This window comes from Prenolepis imparis, unplaced genomic scaffold, assembly GCF_030444845.1.
Source record: "Prenolepis imparis isolate NDT839.2.m4 unplaced genomic scaffold, iyPreImpa1.0 SCAF_1, whole genome shotgun sequence".
Classification (NCBI taxonomy): domain Eukaryota; kingdom Metazoa; phylum Arthropoda; class Insecta; order Hymenoptera; family Formicidae; genus Prenolepis; species Prenolepis imparis.
Genome location: NW_028141159.1, coordinates 24396629 through 24415784, shown reverse-complemented (window position 1 = coordinate 24415784; position 19156 = coordinate 24396629). Strand labels below are relative to the sequence as shown.

General features: G+C 29.9%; 2 protein-coding genes and 1 long non-coding RNA gene across 4 annotated transcripts in view; 2 read left to right on the top strand and 1 right to left on the bottom strand.

Moving 5' to 3' along the window:
• Positions 1–19156, top strand: part of LOC145932988 (uncharacterized) — a 218765-nt gene that overhangs the window by 120914 nt on the left and 78695 nt on the right. The gene's annotated exons all lie outside the window — the stretch shown is intronic.
• The window catches only part of LOC145937289 (uncharacterized), a 114593-nt gene that overhangs the window by 86541 nt on the left and 8896 nt on the right, over positions 1–19156 (bottom strand). Inside the window, exon 4 of the mRNA XM_083040260.1 lies at positions 3031–3074. Within this exon, the coding sequence (XP_082896386.1) occupies positions 3031–3074 (44 nt within the window). The remainder of the gene's footprint in view (positions 1–3030; positions 3075–19156) is intronic.
• The window catches only part of LOC145937319 (uncharacterized), a 33456-nt gene that overhangs the window by 11911 nt on the left and 2389 nt on the right, over positions 1–19156 (top strand). Inside the window, exon 2 of one of the 2 annotated variants that reach the window (XR_014425538.1) lies at positions 9971–9988. The exons of the other annotated variant lie outside the window; for it this stretch is intronic. This is a non-coding gene — a long non-coding RNA (uncharacterized LOC145937319). Of the gene's footprint in view, positions 1–9970; positions 9989–19156 lie in introns of those variants that run through there. 2 annotated transcript variants of the gene reach the window in all.

Sequence of the window (19156 nt, the reverse complement as noted above, 5' to 3'; positions counted from 1 at the left end):
CGACCTGACAAAGAAAAATGCGGATTTTTGTTTCGAAGAGACAGAAAGACAAGCATTTGAAGCGCTTAAAGCTCGATTAATTGATGCACCCATATTAAGCTTGTATTCCCCGCTAGACGAGACGGAACTCCACTGCGACGCGAGTTCAGTTGGATTCGGGGCGATTCTATTGCAAAGAAAGGCAGATCGGAAACTGCACCCTGTATTTTATTTTTCGAAGAGAACGATCGAGGCAGAATCGAAATATCATAGTTTCGAACTAGAGACGTTAGCGATAATTTATGCACTTCGCCGATTCCGAACATATTTACTCGGATTAAAGTTCAAAATTATTACCGATTGTCAAGCATTAAGTCTGACATTAAATAAAAAAGAGATCAATCCCCGCATCGCACGATGAGTATTAGAAATGCAAAATTATGATTACATTATCGAGCATAGATCAGGTTCTCGAATATTGCACGTAGATGCATTAAGTCGGCAAGTCTTTGTGATCGAAGATAACTCTTTCGATAAAAATCTCGCGTTATGTCAAAACGACGACCCTGCAATTCTAAAGATTCGTAAAGAGTTAGAACTTTCGGAAAGCAAATTATTCGAAATGAGAAACGGATTAGTGTACAAGAAAAATCAAGAGCAGATTTTGTTTTACGTTCCCGCCATGTTAGAAACGAGCGTTATCCATAAGTATCACAATGAAATGAGTCACGTTGGTGTCGAGAAAACGATTCGAAATATTTTAAGTAGTTATTGGTTCCCAGAGATGAAATCGAAGGTTGAAAAGCATCTTAAGAGTTGTCTCAAGTGTATCGCTTTTACGCCGAATTCCGGAAAGACCGAAGGGTCACTATACAACATACCGAAAAGTAGTGTACCATTCGCTACAATACACGTCGACCATTTAACTCCCGCATCAAGGTCGAGCTCTAGCAAAAATCGATATATTTTTTTCATTGTCGATGCCTTTACGAAATATGTTAAGTTATACGCTACTAAAAGCACCAATGCGGCAGAAGTCATAAAATGCCTTCAATCATATTTCGAGTATTATAGTCGTCCATTACGCATTATTTTGGATCGAGGCAGTTGTTTTACGTCGCGTGAATTTGAACAATTTTTAGATGATAAGAATATACAGCATGTGAAAATCGCCACGGCTTCACCTCAAGCGAATGGTCAGGTCGAGAGATTCAATCGTACAATATTACCGATGATAGCGAAATTAACAGACGAGAAAAAGACATCGTGGTATAATACTCTTAAGGATGTAGAATTTGCATGTAATAATACCGTATCGAAAGCTACGAACGAATGCCCGAGCGTGTTACTTTTTGGAATGCGGCAACGTGGTAGAGTAATTGACGAGCTACGAGATGCTCTAGAAGTTAACGGGCAAATCGAGATATCCCGAAATTTATCATGCGTGCGTGACAAAGCGACCAAGCAAATCCAAAAGAGTCAAGACGCGAATAAGCAAGCTTACGATTGTAAACATAAAACCGCGAAAAAATATCAAGTAGGCGATAAAGTGATGATAAAGAATTTCGATAATTCACCGGGTGTCTCTCAAAAACTGATACCAAAGTTTAAAGGCCCGTATCAGGTTGATCGCATACTTAGAAATGACCGATACGTAATAAAAGATGTTGAAGGGTTTCAGCTATCGCAAACGCCTTATCGCGGAACATGGGAAGCATCAAATATGCGACCATGGACACCGCTTAAGATTTGAATACAACAATAATAATGTTTATGTTAGATTAAGTTAGATTAAGTTGTAATAAGCTTATATCAAGTAGGTCTACATTAAATTTAAGTTTAAGTTTAACTGCAGATTTTGCTTAGCAGTAAAATTTTTCTTTTGTTTTTACGCGCACGATTAATCGGGACGATTAATGGTCAGGCTGGCCGAATTGTAAGGGTTTCGAGACCGACAGGCATAGGGCCATTCCCACGCACGTAGAGAATCGATGGGCATGGGGCCACTTGAAACCACGCGTGCGAACAGTATATAACTCGGCGATACTTTAAGTGCGGCGCGTTGCCTCTTCAAGAGGTTCGCGACACTCAAGACGCTGCGTCCCGTCGATCCGGCCTGCGTTTGTTTATGCACCGACGATTTCGGGTGTAGAGTTAGTTAATGATAAAGAGGCAGTTCCACGCCTGCCCTCGAACAGAACGGTTCGACTAAGCTAATGGCAGACGGCCGGCCACCGATGCAAAATCCGCGCATACGATTAAGCCGTATAATTAAGTTGTAATCTTTATGAATAAACTGCGATTTAATATCAGCTCGCTATCTTTGACGTGCCCTCCCTACAATTATTAAATAATTTGATAAAAAAAGACGAAAAATCCTTTTTTAAAAAAGATATGTAAAGTCGATTGCTCGAATATCTCGAAGTTTATTGTTGTCACTTTTCCGCGATGCTCATTGGCTGTTAAGATTCGCGTTGTGCGTTATATTCGTAGCATCGAGAGACTGTTCGCGAGAATTAGCACTTTGACAATTTGTTTGAAATTAAATCAAATAAAATAATATTAGTTTTAAATAATAGGTTATAATACTTTAAACTCAATTAATATTTTTGACAGTTATCAGCTGATTTCTGTCAAAAAATATTAATCGCGGATAAAGTATTATAACATATTATTTCAAACATATTATTTTATTTTATTTTATTTTGAACAAACTGTTAAATTACTAACCCTCACGGTGACAGCCTCTCGATGTTACGAATGTAACGCACAATGCAAATCGAAACAGTCAATCAGTATCACGGAAAAGATGCAACAATACTTGCGAGAATCGACTAAACATGCCTTTTTTAGAAAGGGATGTTATAATATTTTAAATTCGATTAATATTTTTGACAATTATCAGTTGATTTTTGTCAAAAAATATTAATCGCGAATAAGATATTATAACATATTATTTGAAACATATTATTATTTTAATATTTTCAACATATTATATACATTCCCATTACCGCTATAGAAATGTTATAAAATAAACAATTTCTTACTCACCGATACGTACAATAGCAGAGTTGTAGTACACAGTACACATTGATCTGAAAATAAAATATTCAAATTATGTATATACATATGTGTGTATTATTTTAAAATTTAATTAGCAAAATTGTTAAAATTAACGCTTTAACAGCTAATTTCCGTGAAAAAATATTAATCGAGTTTAAACAAATTTTACATTATTTTTCAAAAATATATATTTTTTTTAACATAAAACCGAAGAATTGCGTGCGCGCGTGTTGTTCTAGTGATAAAGAAGCTACATTGGAGGATCAACACAAGGCAATGTGTTTATCAGTAACAGGTTACTGATGAAGATTATGATTATTTCGAGCAATATACTATATATCCTTTATATGAAAAGAAAGCAAAATTACAATATTATATCAAATGTTAAAAATTAAGGATTTGCCTTTTTATACTTTTCATACCATTTATACCATTTATATTATATGTATGTATATGTATCTATTTTATACCTAAAATAATTTTTAAAAAGAATTTCCCGTAAAAAATAATGTACCCCCAAAAAATGTAAAAATCAAAACTAAAATTAACCAACAACTAACCAAGCCATAGAAAATATTCAATTTCTAAAGCATTTTATAATTTTATAATAATATTTGTAATTTGAAATAATATTTGCAATTTGAAATTGTAATTTAAAATAATATTTCCCATAAAATCAATTTTGTTTATAAAAAACATTATGATAGATTCTTTTCAAAAAATTAAAATGCATTTTAAGGAAAAGAGGGAGAATTAACGAATATCACATGCCGATGAAAGAACCTTTAAACATGCGATAAATAGATCGTAAAGTGTATGATATTAGGGAATTTTAAGGCGAATTTTATATGTAATATAATTACATACGAACATGATTTGTTGACATTTGCTACGTGCAAAACGCTTTGCTTGTCCACGGATTTTTTCGCATGTTAAAACATTACAGGAATTACACTCATTGTCAGTACTCATTGTCAGTATGAAAAATCTATCTATAATATACGTAACGTAAACTATAAATTTTCACTACTAGCAGTTTATATCGGAAAGCCCATATATGCATGTACAATAAATTGTAATCAATTAAAGAATCGTTTATGTTTATTTACTGAAAAAATAACTTTCCTGATTAATAAATCAAATTAATAAATTTGAAATTATAAATGTTATTAATTTAAAGCAAATTTCTTTATAACATATTTATTAATAACAATTAACAGAGTTATCATTAAAAATTAAAAATTAAATTAATTACCATAAAAAGCAATTTTGGGGTAAAAAGAGTGAATAAAAAAAATCTATTATATCTCCAATATAGCAATCATAATAATTGCTTTATTTTTATAAAAATTATTAAATTATATTTTTCGAACTCAAATTATTTTTCTATACTATTAATTTACTACACAAAATAATTTGCTGCTATGATTAAATTTGATAATAAAAGAGTTTGTTCCATAAGCATACTGACACAATTGCTTTCATATATAACTTTCTGTCGAACAAATATCATATATAACTTTCTGTCCAACAAATCTGCTTAATTACTAATATTAAATTTAACTCACAAATAGCTTTGGTGAATCAACAATTTAATTTTTATGTTAATCGATGAATTTTTGTATAGAACTTGTTCTCAAAGTAGAAAAATTAACAATTAATGACAAAAAAGCTGAAGGATTTGAAGAATATAAGTTGGTACAAAAAATAATTTAAATAAAAATTGTACTTTAAAGAAAAATAATATAAAAAGCATCCAAAAAATAATAAACAAACATAATATATATTTTTTCCTAATAGTTTAAAATAAATTTTTGATAATTTATTTTCTCTTCTTTTCAGAAACTTACTTACAATTACTGTAATTATTGTACAGATAAGAGTTATAATTTAAAAAGATTTATGGAGATCATAAAAAAGACATGCAATGAAAAATAAATTAAACTTAAAATATTTTTAAAAAAATATTTTTGTACAAAATATTGAAATACACACAGATGATATATTTAATTATTTATCTTTTATATTTTATAATATAAGGAGCAATAATATCCTAAATAATTATCTCAAATAATATCTCTAAAATATGTTTTAATTGGAACACTGTATTAATAGAATTATTTTTTTAAGGTAAACTTTCAAAATTTGAAAAACTACTTTTATTTAATTCAAACAAAACGCTATATTTCATTTTTACGTATATTAATTCTTCCAATTACATTCGACACATTAAAATAGAACATTATCGAAAAATCAATAGTATTCTCAAGAGAGATTTTATTAGACAGATTTTATTTAATTTATACAATTGAAACAAAACCGTACTAATTTCTATTTACTTCTAAAAAATTTTATAATGATTTTATATTTAAAGCACATTTTTCTTTTTTCTATATATTAATAAATCTTTCCCATTGCTTATATACAAATGTTCTTTGTCATTATCGTAGTCAATTTAAGAGGATATAAAATATATAACAAATTAATATTATAACAATACAATTATGCTAATTGTTTAATAGCATAATATTATTTCTTCTTTTATCTTATTTTCTGATAAGAATTTGAATGATATTTTAGAATTATTTCCTTCTCACTTGAGAATTCTTCAGAGACATGCTAAAATTATTAACTATAATATATATTATCTCTGTACACCAAAATTTTATTAATATTAACATAAAATAACTTGATATTCTGATAAATAATATTTATCGAGTACTGACAGTATATACATAAAAATTACCAAAATCGTACAGAAATCATGAACATCATTCAGTATAATTTGCTAATATATTTGATTCTGCGATGAAGTTTTTTAACTAATTTTATTGCACTGTGATTTTCTATAGCCGCGCAAATAATTTAATTTTACTTCCCGCAAGTTCTACCAATAATCTTTGCGCCTAGAGTAAGTAAAAAAACTTTTTTTATAAACATAATTTGATAGTTTGTATATAAATTTTATTGTAATTTATTGGTTACTCTTAAAAAAAACTTGAGTTTATTATTAATTGAAGTGTTTTATAAATGAATATTCAAAATGTTCGATAATGTTCCGGAAATGTCCAAAGTTAACCGAAGATATTATCACGACGCAAAGTTGAAACCGATTTTATATGATAAAATACAGCTTACAATTTTTAAAATTTTGTGTATCTGTTCATAAATAATATGAACGCAAAAAAATGGTAGTTTAAAGCAATTGAAAGGATGTTGTTCTTGTTTTATTCCATTCTGCAAAAAAAATCATAAAAATATACATGAAAAAATTTTCGTGGATGTTCCTTAAGACAAAACACGATAAAAATGGTTTCAACTCTACGACATGAATATAAGCTAACAAAATCAAAGTTATAATGTTGTCAAGATTATTTGAATGTAAGTGTATATGGAATAAGATATGAAACCTTTGAATACGACGCGCCACTAGTGGCTTTCCTCTAAACAATGTTTTGGGTCAAGATGTCACTACAATGACTTCCCTCTAAACGATTGTTTGGGACAAAACGTCACTAAAGTGGCTTCTTTTTATTATATATAATGTCGCTAAATATCTTATTATTGGAAACTTTACGTAAATTTTTGCTGTTATTATTATTATTATTATTGTTTAGTATTATTGTTATTATAAGTATTATTGTTATTATTATATTACTTAATATGCAAGATGAAAAAGTTCTCTATCAATATCTTTTTCCATTTCTGATTTGTATCGCTTATAATTTTTTTAAAATTATATTTTGTCATCATAGAAATATTTTCATGTTTTATTTGTCTGCATTTGTTTCATCAAAAAAAAAAAAAATATTCAACGACAGTATTAAGTATGATCGCCAAGAGTTCACAATTAAGATATACTTCCATTTCTTAATAGTATATTGATAAAATCTTTGAAGAAAATAATTATTTGTTTGTCGACATATCATTATCAGGTATATATTATTGCTTTTGAGTTTGTAGTTGTATTAGTAGTATTATTTTTAATTATTTTATTTCTTTTAATTTTGTAGACTTGTTCGTCCTAATATGGTTATACTAAGTGTAATAAAAGAAAAATTATTAAGCGATACAAAATCAAAAATTGTGGGAGATGTTGATAGAGAATGTTCGCATCTTGCATTAAATAGTAGAAAAAATTTACATAAAGTACGAAGGCGAATATTGAATTCATCGGAATCGGAAAACGAAGTCGATAATTTAGATATTTAGAAGAAACAGAATGTGAGGAAATAAATAGATCACATACAAATTAAGAATATTCAAATTTGATATGAATGGTTCTGGCATAAAATCTTATCTTTATTGGTTTTCCACTGCGTTAGATTATTTTCAATTATTTTTTTTCTGAAGAATTAGTCGCATTTATTGCAGTAAAAGCAAATATTTACTGTCACTATGCAATGAATAATAACATACGTTTTTTCTCAAATAGTTATGAAAAAGAAACTACAGTAAATAAAATTTTCTGTTTTTTTTTCCATTAAATTACTGATGTCGCGAGTAAAAAAATTACATTATACAGAATTCTAGTCAAAAGATAGATTGCGTACAGATATTTTTAATCAGATTATGTTTCGAGACAGATATATGTTTTTTTTATTAAAAATGTTACATTTTAATGACATTACAACAGTTAGTTCTGATCGATTGATAAAAATACATGAAATTGTTAATAAACTCCGCGCATCTTTTAAAAATTATTTGTTTCCATTTCGTAATTTATGTATAGATGAAAGTTTATTGTTATTTAAAGGAAGATTAAGTTTTAAGCAGTATATATTCCGTCTAAACAGATTCGGCATAAAATCTTTCGTTTTGTACGATTGTAAAAGTGGACATATTCAAGCTTTTATTATTTATACAGGCTATAATTCTAATGTAATTCTAATGTAATTTTAATGTATCAAATAAAAAAGCACTTGGAATATCAGGCAAAATTGTACTTACATTATTAGAGTCATATTTAGGCAAAGGGCATATGTTATTTGTTGATAATTGGTATACTAGTCCGACATTGTTTAATTTGCTTCATAAAAATAATACAAATGCTTGATGTATAGTAAAACAACGACGGAAATATATGCCAAAATTGGAAGAAAAATTAAGAAAGGGTGAAATATATTTCCGCTCTACAAACAAGTTACTTGCAATCAAATGGCAAGATAAGCGAGAAGAATACATGTCTGTTATCGACTTATCATTACAATACATATTATCTACTTATCATTCAGCAGAGTTCGTACATATAACAAAAAGAGATTATCGAACAATACAAAAATATTGCAAAAATATTTCTTTGCAAAATTGCAACATTGCAGAAATGTTACAAAATGTTGCTGCAATAATTTTGTGGCGCAAAATTTGCAGAAATTGTAGTTTTATCAAAAGTAAAATTGTTGCTCAAATCTTTTGGCCCACGCCCAACGGGCTTTTTATTAACAGGGATTTGAATTTTTATCATTTGGGCCGTCGCGTCCAACTTCAAACGCTGATAAATTTCAGTAGACTACGATTTATAAAATAAGATGTGGTTTTAAAAGGTTTTTTTACATACTTTAATTTTGTAAAATCAGTTTTTTGAGGAAGTAAAAATTTATTTAAGATTTTCAAAAAAACAAAATAGAAATCAATTTTTTCTCAAATTTAGACATCTTCGATTTCCTTCAAAAAAATCTTTAAAAAAAGTAGAAATCTTCCCCTTTAAAACGAGTCCAGGATCAAGATGAGCAAGCGTTTAGTTTTCAAAATACAGTCCGTTTTAGGACCGAGCACATCACCTACGAGCAGTGGGTGTACGCTCGCGCTTAAACGAAAAATAGGAGTTCCAATTTTAAAAATTCGAGTTGACCTTCAAATGACCTCTAAACTTGATCTCAAGGTCAAGTTCAAAATAAACATCAAGTCCCTTTTTTTAACCCTACAACTTTTGTCTGAGGTGTTTTCCCCCTAGAACATGATTAAAGTTAGTTATTGATAGATTCTTCTGTCCTATACAATTTGACCCTTAAAGGTCATCTTAACCCATGACTTAAGTACCTTTCTGAACGTAAGATTTCCCGCTCTTTCCGAATCCGGGGTAAAAAATGGGGGTTTCTATTTCAAAAATTCCAGTTGACCTTCGAATGACCTCTAAACTTGATCTCAAGGTCAAGTTCTAGGTCACCATCAAGTTCCTTTTCTTTAACCCTACAACTTTTGTCTGGAGTGTTTTCTTCCTAGAATTCGATTATTCTGAGTTATTCAGGGGTTCCGGTCTTTTTTGAACACCCTGTATATACACACACACACACACACACACACACACGTTTTCTACATTATTGGAACATTTTAGTTTTTTTATTATTTACCTTTTTATTTTTTTTTATTTTTTACTATTCCTTATTTTACATGTAAAACCAATAAATTTTTTAATAAACGGATGTGATATATGTATATACATATATATGTTTCTTAGTTTTACTACAAGATAAGGAAAGATAAAAAAGAATAAATAGAAATCTTCTATTGACGTGAAAAGTGCGTGTGTAGTGCATGAAGTTCGTCTGTATAGTAATTAATAAGAAATTCGTCATTCTTTTTTTACAGAAGTCTCATAGCAATAAAGTTTCCATAACAACAAAATAACACATATGAATATTTGTGCATCTAATGTTGACTCATTTTGGTGATGTGAACGTATACAGTTCCAATAAAAGTATATTGTAAAAGAACGATTTCTAAGTTAACGTGTGTAACGCATATGAGCGAGAAGAGTACGTCCTTATCACAATTAATTTTTGATGTTTTTGATTGACTGTCTTGAATCTACGACGAGTTTTGTTGGTCAGCTGACGTGACGATACATATATATATATAATTAAATTTATAAAATTAAGTAATAAATATATTAAACGTGTATTTAAAAAATTGATTTTAATATTTGCAGTAATTGATCACATCTTGTGCACAAGTTGGACTACATAAGTATTCTTATTGGACAAACATCTGGTATTACTTATAAGTCGTATAATATTGTCAAAAAATAATTCAAAGCAAATTCAAGGTAAATATGTTGAATAAATATATTAATATATTATATTTATATAAAATAATTAATATATTATTAATATATTAATATAAAATATACTAATTCTTAAATTTAATAATACTAAAGATAAGAATAAAGTTCCGAAAACCGACTGCCTCCGATTTCGATAAAATTTTGTGAAAAGTTTCCTGTTAGCTTAAAATGGATGCCTGTAAAGGGAATTTTGGCGACTCCTATAAAAAAAGTCATTTTTTAACAAAAAATATAATCTAACTCAAATCTATGTCCCAGGGATGAATCAGAACTTTGCTTTATCTTGTAAAGTACACGTGTGAACAAATATAGACCACGTTTCGCGCTGAAAGCAGGGGGCGATGGGGATGAACCTCGCTTTGCGTGAAAAGTTGCAAACCCATGTCGAATTTCGCAAATATAGACCTCATTTCGCGCTGAAAGCAGAGAGTGATGAGGGTGGACCTTGTTTTGCTTCGAAAGTTGCAAACCCATGTGGAACCTCGCTTCACGTGCAAAAGTGTATGCGTGGACACAGTGGGTTCCGCCCCCCTGCGGGGGGTTCCACTACCAAAAAACTAGACACATAGGTTTGGGTTTAACCTCGCTTCGCGTGGAAAGTTGCAAATCTATGTGGAACCTCGCTTCGCGTGGAAAAGTGTATGCGTGGACACAGTGGGTTCCGCCCCCCTGCGGGGGGCCCCACTACCAAAAAACTAGACACATAGGTCTGGGTGGAACCTCGCTTCGCGTGGAAAGATGATTTAATTGTTAATAAAAATTTAATAAACCATAAACAAAACTTAAAACTTTTCGGAGTATATTCAGAACAGTAACCTAACCTTAACATATTTTGTCAAGGTCAAGACAATCTCTCTCTTCTATTTACCTTATTATATTTTTGGGTGGACTTCCAAATACGACCCACATCCGATTGCTATGAATTTTTGTAGAAACATTGTAAATGATGTCAAATGAATGTCCTTAAGTGGATTTTCACCGATACAAACATTTAATGCTAAAAATATTAAAATAATGTTCTGTATAAATTATTGTCTATTTACGATTTACAAATTACGAAAGACAACATGGCTGATCATTTGTGTGAATTTCTGTGGAGGCGAGATGTGAAAAAACATAAATTAGATCCATTAAAAAAATTAATTGAAGACATTAAAGATGTATATTCTGGCTAAAAAAAGAATAATATAAATTGTTTCTTGTTGATGTTTTCGTTCTGTTATTCTATTTTTGTATTTCTTAGGATTCTTTATATATGTATATTGTATATCTTAGGACGCTTTATATATATTTGGTATTAAATGTGTTATGTTATTTGAATATATCTTTCTTGATTGTCTATTGGAATTCACTGTGTTTAGGCATCCCAGGTGTCCCATTTTAAAGGACCCACTCAAATATCTCATTGTCAGAAACACTGCGTTAAATCGAAAAATGTTTCCTACAAAAGTTGTGGGGTTTCGAGGGGGACATAACATAGTAATATTCATTTGAACTTGGGCGGCATCTCCAAGGTCAAGTGAAGGTGAGAATTTGAAGGTGAGAAGGTGAATTTTGAAGAAAATAAAAAAATGCTTCAGATAAAAGTTGTTCAAATTAATTAGTAGAAAAAGATGTTATAATAAAAAATATGGGTTTCCATTTAAAAAATTTATTCTTACCTTTACTTGACCTTGGAGATGCCGCCCAAATCATATGAATATTACTATGTTATGTCCCCCTCGAAACCCTACAACTTTTGTAGGAAACATTTTTTGATTTAACTCAGAGTTTCTGAGATATTTGAGTGTGTCCTTTAAAATGGGACACCCGGTGTACTTTACAACGTGAAGCGAGGTCCACCCTGGCTACCGGCGGGGAGGGTGCGGAAGGGGGGCCGCAGGCCCCCTTGCACCCCCCCCCACCGTGTGTGTGTGTGTACCCATGTGAAAAGGCTCTATTCTATATAATTACCGACAATAATTTATATAGAAAGTTATTTTAATATTTTTAGCATTAAATGTTTGTATCGGTGAAAATCCGCTTAAGGACAATCATTTGACATCATTTACAGTGTTTCTACAAAAATTTATGGCAATCGGGCGTGGGTCGTATTCGGAAGTTTATCCATATTTTTTACTATTTTTTGTTAAAAAATGACTTTTTTGTAGGAGTCGCCAAAATTCCCTTTACAGGCATCCATTTTAAGCTAAAAGGAAGCTTTTCACAAAATTTTATCTAAATCGGAGGTAGTCAGTTTTCAGAACTACACCCAAAGATAATATTATAATATAAATGTACAATATACAGGATGTTTCATTTTAACAAGCTAATATGTCGAAATAACAGAGTTTTAGAAAAAAAATGTTTTAGATAAAAATTGTAGGGTTTTGAGAACGATATAAGATGGTGTTATTGGTGTGACCTTGCATAATCGTTTGAAGATTACGTAAAAATCATCTTCAACATCTTTTTTAAATAAAACATACAACCTACTTTTCATTGTATAGCTTATCTTGAGAGCATTCCAAAACACTATAATAAAGTATTTTTTATTGACTATTTTTCGAATTACACAGGAGCTTGAAAGTTATAATATTTTGACGAAGAATACAAAATATCTTATAAATTATTTAGTTTTAGGTAATCTTATCTTAATATTTTTATGCATAGAATAATAAGACGAATTCATTGGTGTAAAGAAAACATAGTTGCTTTTAAGAAAAAGTATAAAACTCGCAATATGCAGTCTTATATTTTTTCTTAAAAGTAATGTGTTTTCTGTACACCAATGGATTTATCTAATTATTCTATATAAAAGTATTAAGATAAGATTACTGAAAACTGAATGTTTCATAAGATATGTTGTATTCTTTGTCAAAATACTGTAACTTTGAAGCTCCTGTAACTCGAAAAATAGTAAAAAAAAATTGTTTTATTATAATGTTTTGGGAAGCTCACGAGATAAGCTACAAGTATATGTAATAAAAAATAGGAAGTTTCATTTAAAAAAATTGAAGGTGTTCTTTATATGACCTTCAAACGACTATGCAAAGTCAAACTAATAACACCATCTTATCTATACCCCTTGAAACCCTATAACTTTTGTCTAAAACATTTTTTTAAAAACCTTATCATTTCGAGATATTAGCCTGTTCTAATTAAAAAATGGGACATCCTGTATATATACAATTATATGAATATTATTATACATGTGTGAACAAATATAATCCTTAAAAATTTACCTTTTTTTAAAAAAAATGTAAAAAAGGGCGCCAAGTGCAGTATTTATATTTATTATTAATAATTGTTTACAATACATAAACAACTCATGTAGACGTAATTTTAAAATCTACAGCACATTGTCATCTATCAAGCATCTGTCATCATTTTCACACAATAAAAAGGTTATTGAATTACGGTCGCGATTCATAAAATCGATACGCGAGTGTCACTGATGTCATCTCTTGTCAAACGGTTTAGTCGTAAATTTTTCCGACGTTTTTTAATGAAAAATTCTAACATCAATATTTTACATGATGTTATCTCCGTTCATGATATTTATAGAGTAATAATAAAGATCATTTTATTATATAATTTAATCCCAAGTTTTTGATTAAACTTAACAAGAACTCAATCGGTTCAGCCGTTACTGAGGACCAATAATCTGAGGTACTCTCAAATAAATGACTTGCGTAAAGATACATGGTCCGTCTCGTCGCTACGCCTGACTTGGCGCGAAACACTACTGTGTCTCTTGATTTATAATATTGTACATTTATCTGTTTGTATGTTTTTATGAGCGGTCACTTTTTCAAGTGATGAGTGCTAATTAATACATACTATGTATATAATTATTTTAGATAAATCAAAGGAACTAGTGATTCGGTCTCGCCAAGACGAGACGAGATTAGCTCAAGTCTCGTTTCGATCTCGATTTGGTCTCGAAAATTTCGATCTCGTCTCGGTATCGGCTTGGTCTCGAATATGACAATCTCGTCTCGGTCTCAGTCTCGAGTCGAGATTCTCGGTCTCGATAATCATAATAAGTGTAGCGTCATTTTCGAAAAAATTAAAAGGCAAATATTTTATGCATAGCCAGTTGACAACCAAATCATAAAATTCGCTTTGAGATAACAGGGTTGTAGATTTCTTGTCTATAAAAAGAACTTACTTTAATGAAAATATTTTTAAATATAAATTTAATTTATAGTATTTATACTAAAATGAAATGGAATTCTTTTCATAATTCTATTAGATATGAAATTTGTTCTTTCTATAAAAATGCATGTGACATATATATAATATGTGCAAAATCTAAATCTCTATGTTAAACGTAAAGATATTATACTTAAATTATTTTTACATTTTTACGCTACCTATTAAAATGCTTGATTAATCATCAGTTATCCATGTGCCAGTTGTGGTAGCGTGATTTTCTTTTTATAAGCATTATTGTAAATTTTTGGGTGACAAGATAACAAATGTTCTTTTAAGTCACTTGTATTTGAGTCTTTCATTTTTATAAATTTTTTTACACTTTTTACACTTTCTTTTCACTTTTGTATATTAAATATTTTCCGAATTTTACCTTGTCTTTATCTATTAAATAAAAGAAATATTTTTTCAATACACTCAACGTCGACGAATTAGGCACCGATTATTCCGTACTCTCGGTTTTCGAACTGGACATATTTTTATATTTAATCTTCATTTCCAAAAACGATATTCAATTATGGAGACTGTTCTGTGGCGAAGGCGCCTAATTTAAGTATAATATATTTTCATATTTAACATAGAGATTTAGATTTTGCACATATTATATGTCACATACTTCTTTATAGGAAGAACCAATTTTATATCTAATAGAATTATGAAAAGAATTCCATTTCATTTTAGTATAAATTGAATTTATATTTAAAAATACTTACTTTAAAGTAAATTCTTTTTGCACCAAAATAATAAATAAATAATTTAAAAATAATTTTTAATTAAAAATATTTCAGATTAAAAATATCACAAAATTCGAGAATCTCGACGAGACTCTCGATATCGCCGAGACTCGTCATAAAAAGATCTCGTCTTAGGCCGGTATTCATAATCCGTTCTTATTTCAAGACCGTCTTAAGTAATGTCTTAAGATGCAAATACGGCTCTGTGATTGGTTAATCACATCTTAAGATTGTACTTAAGACAGTCTTAAATATAAGAACCGACTATGAATACCGGCCTTAGTCTCGAATTCAAGTTTTAAGTCTCGTCTCGGTCTCGTCTCGGTCTCGTCTCGGTCTCGATGCCGAGACCGAGATCAGTCTCGGTATCGTTCGAAACACTAATTTATAGCATGCAACGAGATAAAAAAAAATGAAAAGAAACGTATAAAACAAAACCGCGACCATTGCGACATGAAACAGCGATAAGATTTCTTCTTTTGGATTTCTATGAATACGAGTCCATATATTCTGATTCGCAGAATGATGTTTATATAACAAATGAAAGCAGTGTTTTATAATTATAACAAATTAAATATTGAGTTCGCGATTTATTTACAATTATTAATTTATTATACGATTCTCGATTCCGTATCGTATATTTTTTATTAATATGGTATAACCGAGTAAATGCAGATTTAAATAATTGGTTTTGACGACGTATTATTTAAAGCAAAAAGTTTCTCTAATCAATATTTAAAACAGTCACAATTACTCATGCAAAGAGAAGAAAGCGAACAAGAGAAAAAAATAGAAAGAGAAGAATTTAAAAGTTCGCGACTTTCGTTTCGACTTTCAGACAATCCAAAGATACAGCTGTGATTCACGCTTCATTTTTCATGAACAAACGTATGTGTACAAACTTAAGCGAAGGAAAAGAAACATACATTGGCACAAGTTCTTTCATTCTTTCATATCTCCGTTTCTTCCTCTTCTGATTCCTTTCACTATCACATGGACACTATTTGAAGAAGATATGGGTCGTCTGTATGTTTAGAATAAAAGGCTCCCAGTCGATTCGATTCTTTTTCTCTTTTCACGGCGCGGCTTTCTCGTTAGCGTTGCTGGCAAAAGAAAAAAAAAAACGCGATTTTTTTTTTACGAAGCGATTTAAAACGTCCAAGCTATGAGCAACCTCGCTGATTAAAGTGTTGAAGCGGCGGGCCTCCTAGAAAGATGTCTTATCCAAGACAAGAATGTGCCAGCCGCGCGCGACATAAAGGGGATGGAGGGCCATCAAAAATGCACGGGCACGAAAAAGTCGGGTCGACAAGCATATGCGCCTTTTTATTATTTCATCGATCGAAATATTTTTTTATCCAACAAACGTATAATTCTGCAGAGTAGAGTATACAATTAATATATCAAAGTTGATTCAGCAAACAAAAGCAATTTTGAATTATTAATTCCATTGTGTCAAAATTTAATCGAGTATTAATATATAAAATTAATTAAATTTAATATAAAATAATAAATTTAATTTAATATAAAATTAATATAAAATTAATTAAATTTTCTTTATTTGCAATAAAAGTATTATTATTAAAACACGAGCAACATTATCTCTTTCTCTCTTTTTAAAGCTCCTCCTTGTAATTACCTCTGTTTCTCTTATTGTTAATAAATCACAAAGCATTCGTGATTGCAATGAGACGTCCTCAAAAGCGATTTAAACACGGAATTAATGAGCGAGAACCAATCGCAATACTACTTGATGTTGATTACAATTAAAATGCTTATCATTACGGTCTCTCCGCAATTGAGACCAATTAAATGTATATACTGTACCCAGTGTACATCCCTATTATAAACATCAATGAATCTAAAGTACTTAGCTGAATAAAATATAAAGTGGTCCAGCGTTTCACAAATAACATTTGAAACATTTCAAGTATCCTTTACATATTATTCATATACATATATGTGTACTGCAAATAAATATAAAACGAAAAATAATATTTATATAAAAGCTAAATATGTGAAATAAATCTATAATTTTATCTTGAAGAATATTTAATTCGGAAAATTTCTATTAAGTACGTACGTTTCGATCACTTTGCTATTCCTACTGAGAAAAAAAAAACATGTATATATTTTATCAAATTCCATAAAATATTATTCATCATAATTTTTTTATATGCATTTCTCATATATGTATAATACTGTATGTCTCATGTCTCAATACACACTAATCCTTCAATATGTTCTAATTTTACGAGTATCTCTCAGGCTAAAGAAAGTTCAAGATACATTAGCGTATAACACAAATCAAATGATCAAATAATAAGAAACTTTAATATACTTAAAATACTCCTTCGTGTAATCATTCACGCGCTAGACCATTCTTGCAAACTGCACTTTCGCAATTTTCTTTATCGCATAGTATCCCCTTGTACTTTTGCATCGTATTATCAACAACGACGATAACGTGTACTAGGAAATCATAATGGTAATGAGATCGCGGATATGTTGGCTGGATAATACATCTCCAGAGTACGAAGTGCATGCGACCTACGTTCTTTCTCTCTCTCTCTCGTCAGGCACGTTCACGCAAATAAAATTCGAACCTTAAATAGCGCGACTGCATGAACGAAGGGGTTAAAAGGCCTGTGCTTGAAATGAAAAATGTACATCGTTTCGTAGTAATATTCTATCGTTGGAATAATATTCTGCTTATTACGTGCGTGCGACTTACAAAATCGCTGCTCAAGACGATGTTTATAGTACAGATGCAAATGCATGTTCTGGGAAATTTTTTATTCTCATCAGATAAGCACAGTTCATAATTAAGACCTATTTAAGCCTGTATTTTTATCTCACGTAGCGTCTGAGAGTCACCGGAAGTATCCTATTCACTGCAAATACTATAAAGTAGGAAAGATTTTTATTTTTTAAGTCAATCTTGAAAAAAGATTTTTTAAAACTAAATATTGAAAATATAAAGGAATAAGAAATTATTCGTTTTGATATATTTTAACAAAACTTGCAAGTTTCATGAAATTTTCACTCCGCAACAATAAAATAGTATGTTTTAATTCATCAAAATTTGAAAAAGCAACCGATATAATTTTGGCATATAGTGATGACTAGTGATTCGGTCTCGCCAAGACAAGACGAGATTAGCTCAAGTCTCGTTTCGATCTCGATTTGGTCTCGAAAATTTCGATCTCGTCTCGGTATCGGCTTGGTCTCGAATATGACAATCTCGTCTCGGTCTCAGTCTCGAGTCGAGATTCTCGGTCTCGATAATCATAATAAGTGTAGCGTCATTTTCGAAAAAATTAAAAGGCAAATATTTTATGCATAGCCAGTTGACAACCAAATCATAAAATTCGCTTTGAGATAACAGGGTTGTACATTTCTTGTCTATAAAAAGAACTTACTTTAATGAAAATATTTTTAAATATAAATTTAATTTTAGTATTTATACTAAAATGAAATGGAATTCTTTTCATAATTCTATTAGATATGAAATTTGTTCTTTCTATAAAAATGCATGTGACATATATATAATATGTACAAAATCTAAATCTCTATGTTAAACGTAAAGATATTATACTTAAATTATTTTTACATTTTTACGCTACCTATTAAAATGCTTGATTAATCATCAGTTATCCATGTGCCAGTTGCGGTAGCGTTATTTTCTTTTTATAAGCATTATTGTAAATTTTTGGGTGACAAGATAACAAATGTTCTTTTAAGTCACTTGTATTTGAGTCTTTCATTTTTATAAATTTTTTGCTTTCTTTTCACTTTTGTATATTAAATATTTTCCGAATTTTACCTTGTCTTTATCTATTAAATAAAAGAAATATTTTTTCAATACACTCAACGTCGACGAATTAGGCACGATTATTCCGTACTCTCAGTTTTCGAACTGGATATATTTTTATATTTAATCTTCATTTCCAAAAACGATATTCAATTATGGAGACTGTTCTGTGGCGAAGGCGCCTAATTTAAGTATAATATATTTTCATATTTAACATAGAGATTTAGATTTTGCACATATTATATGTCACATACTTCTTTATAGGAAGAACCAATTTTATATCTAATAGAATTATGAAAAGAATTC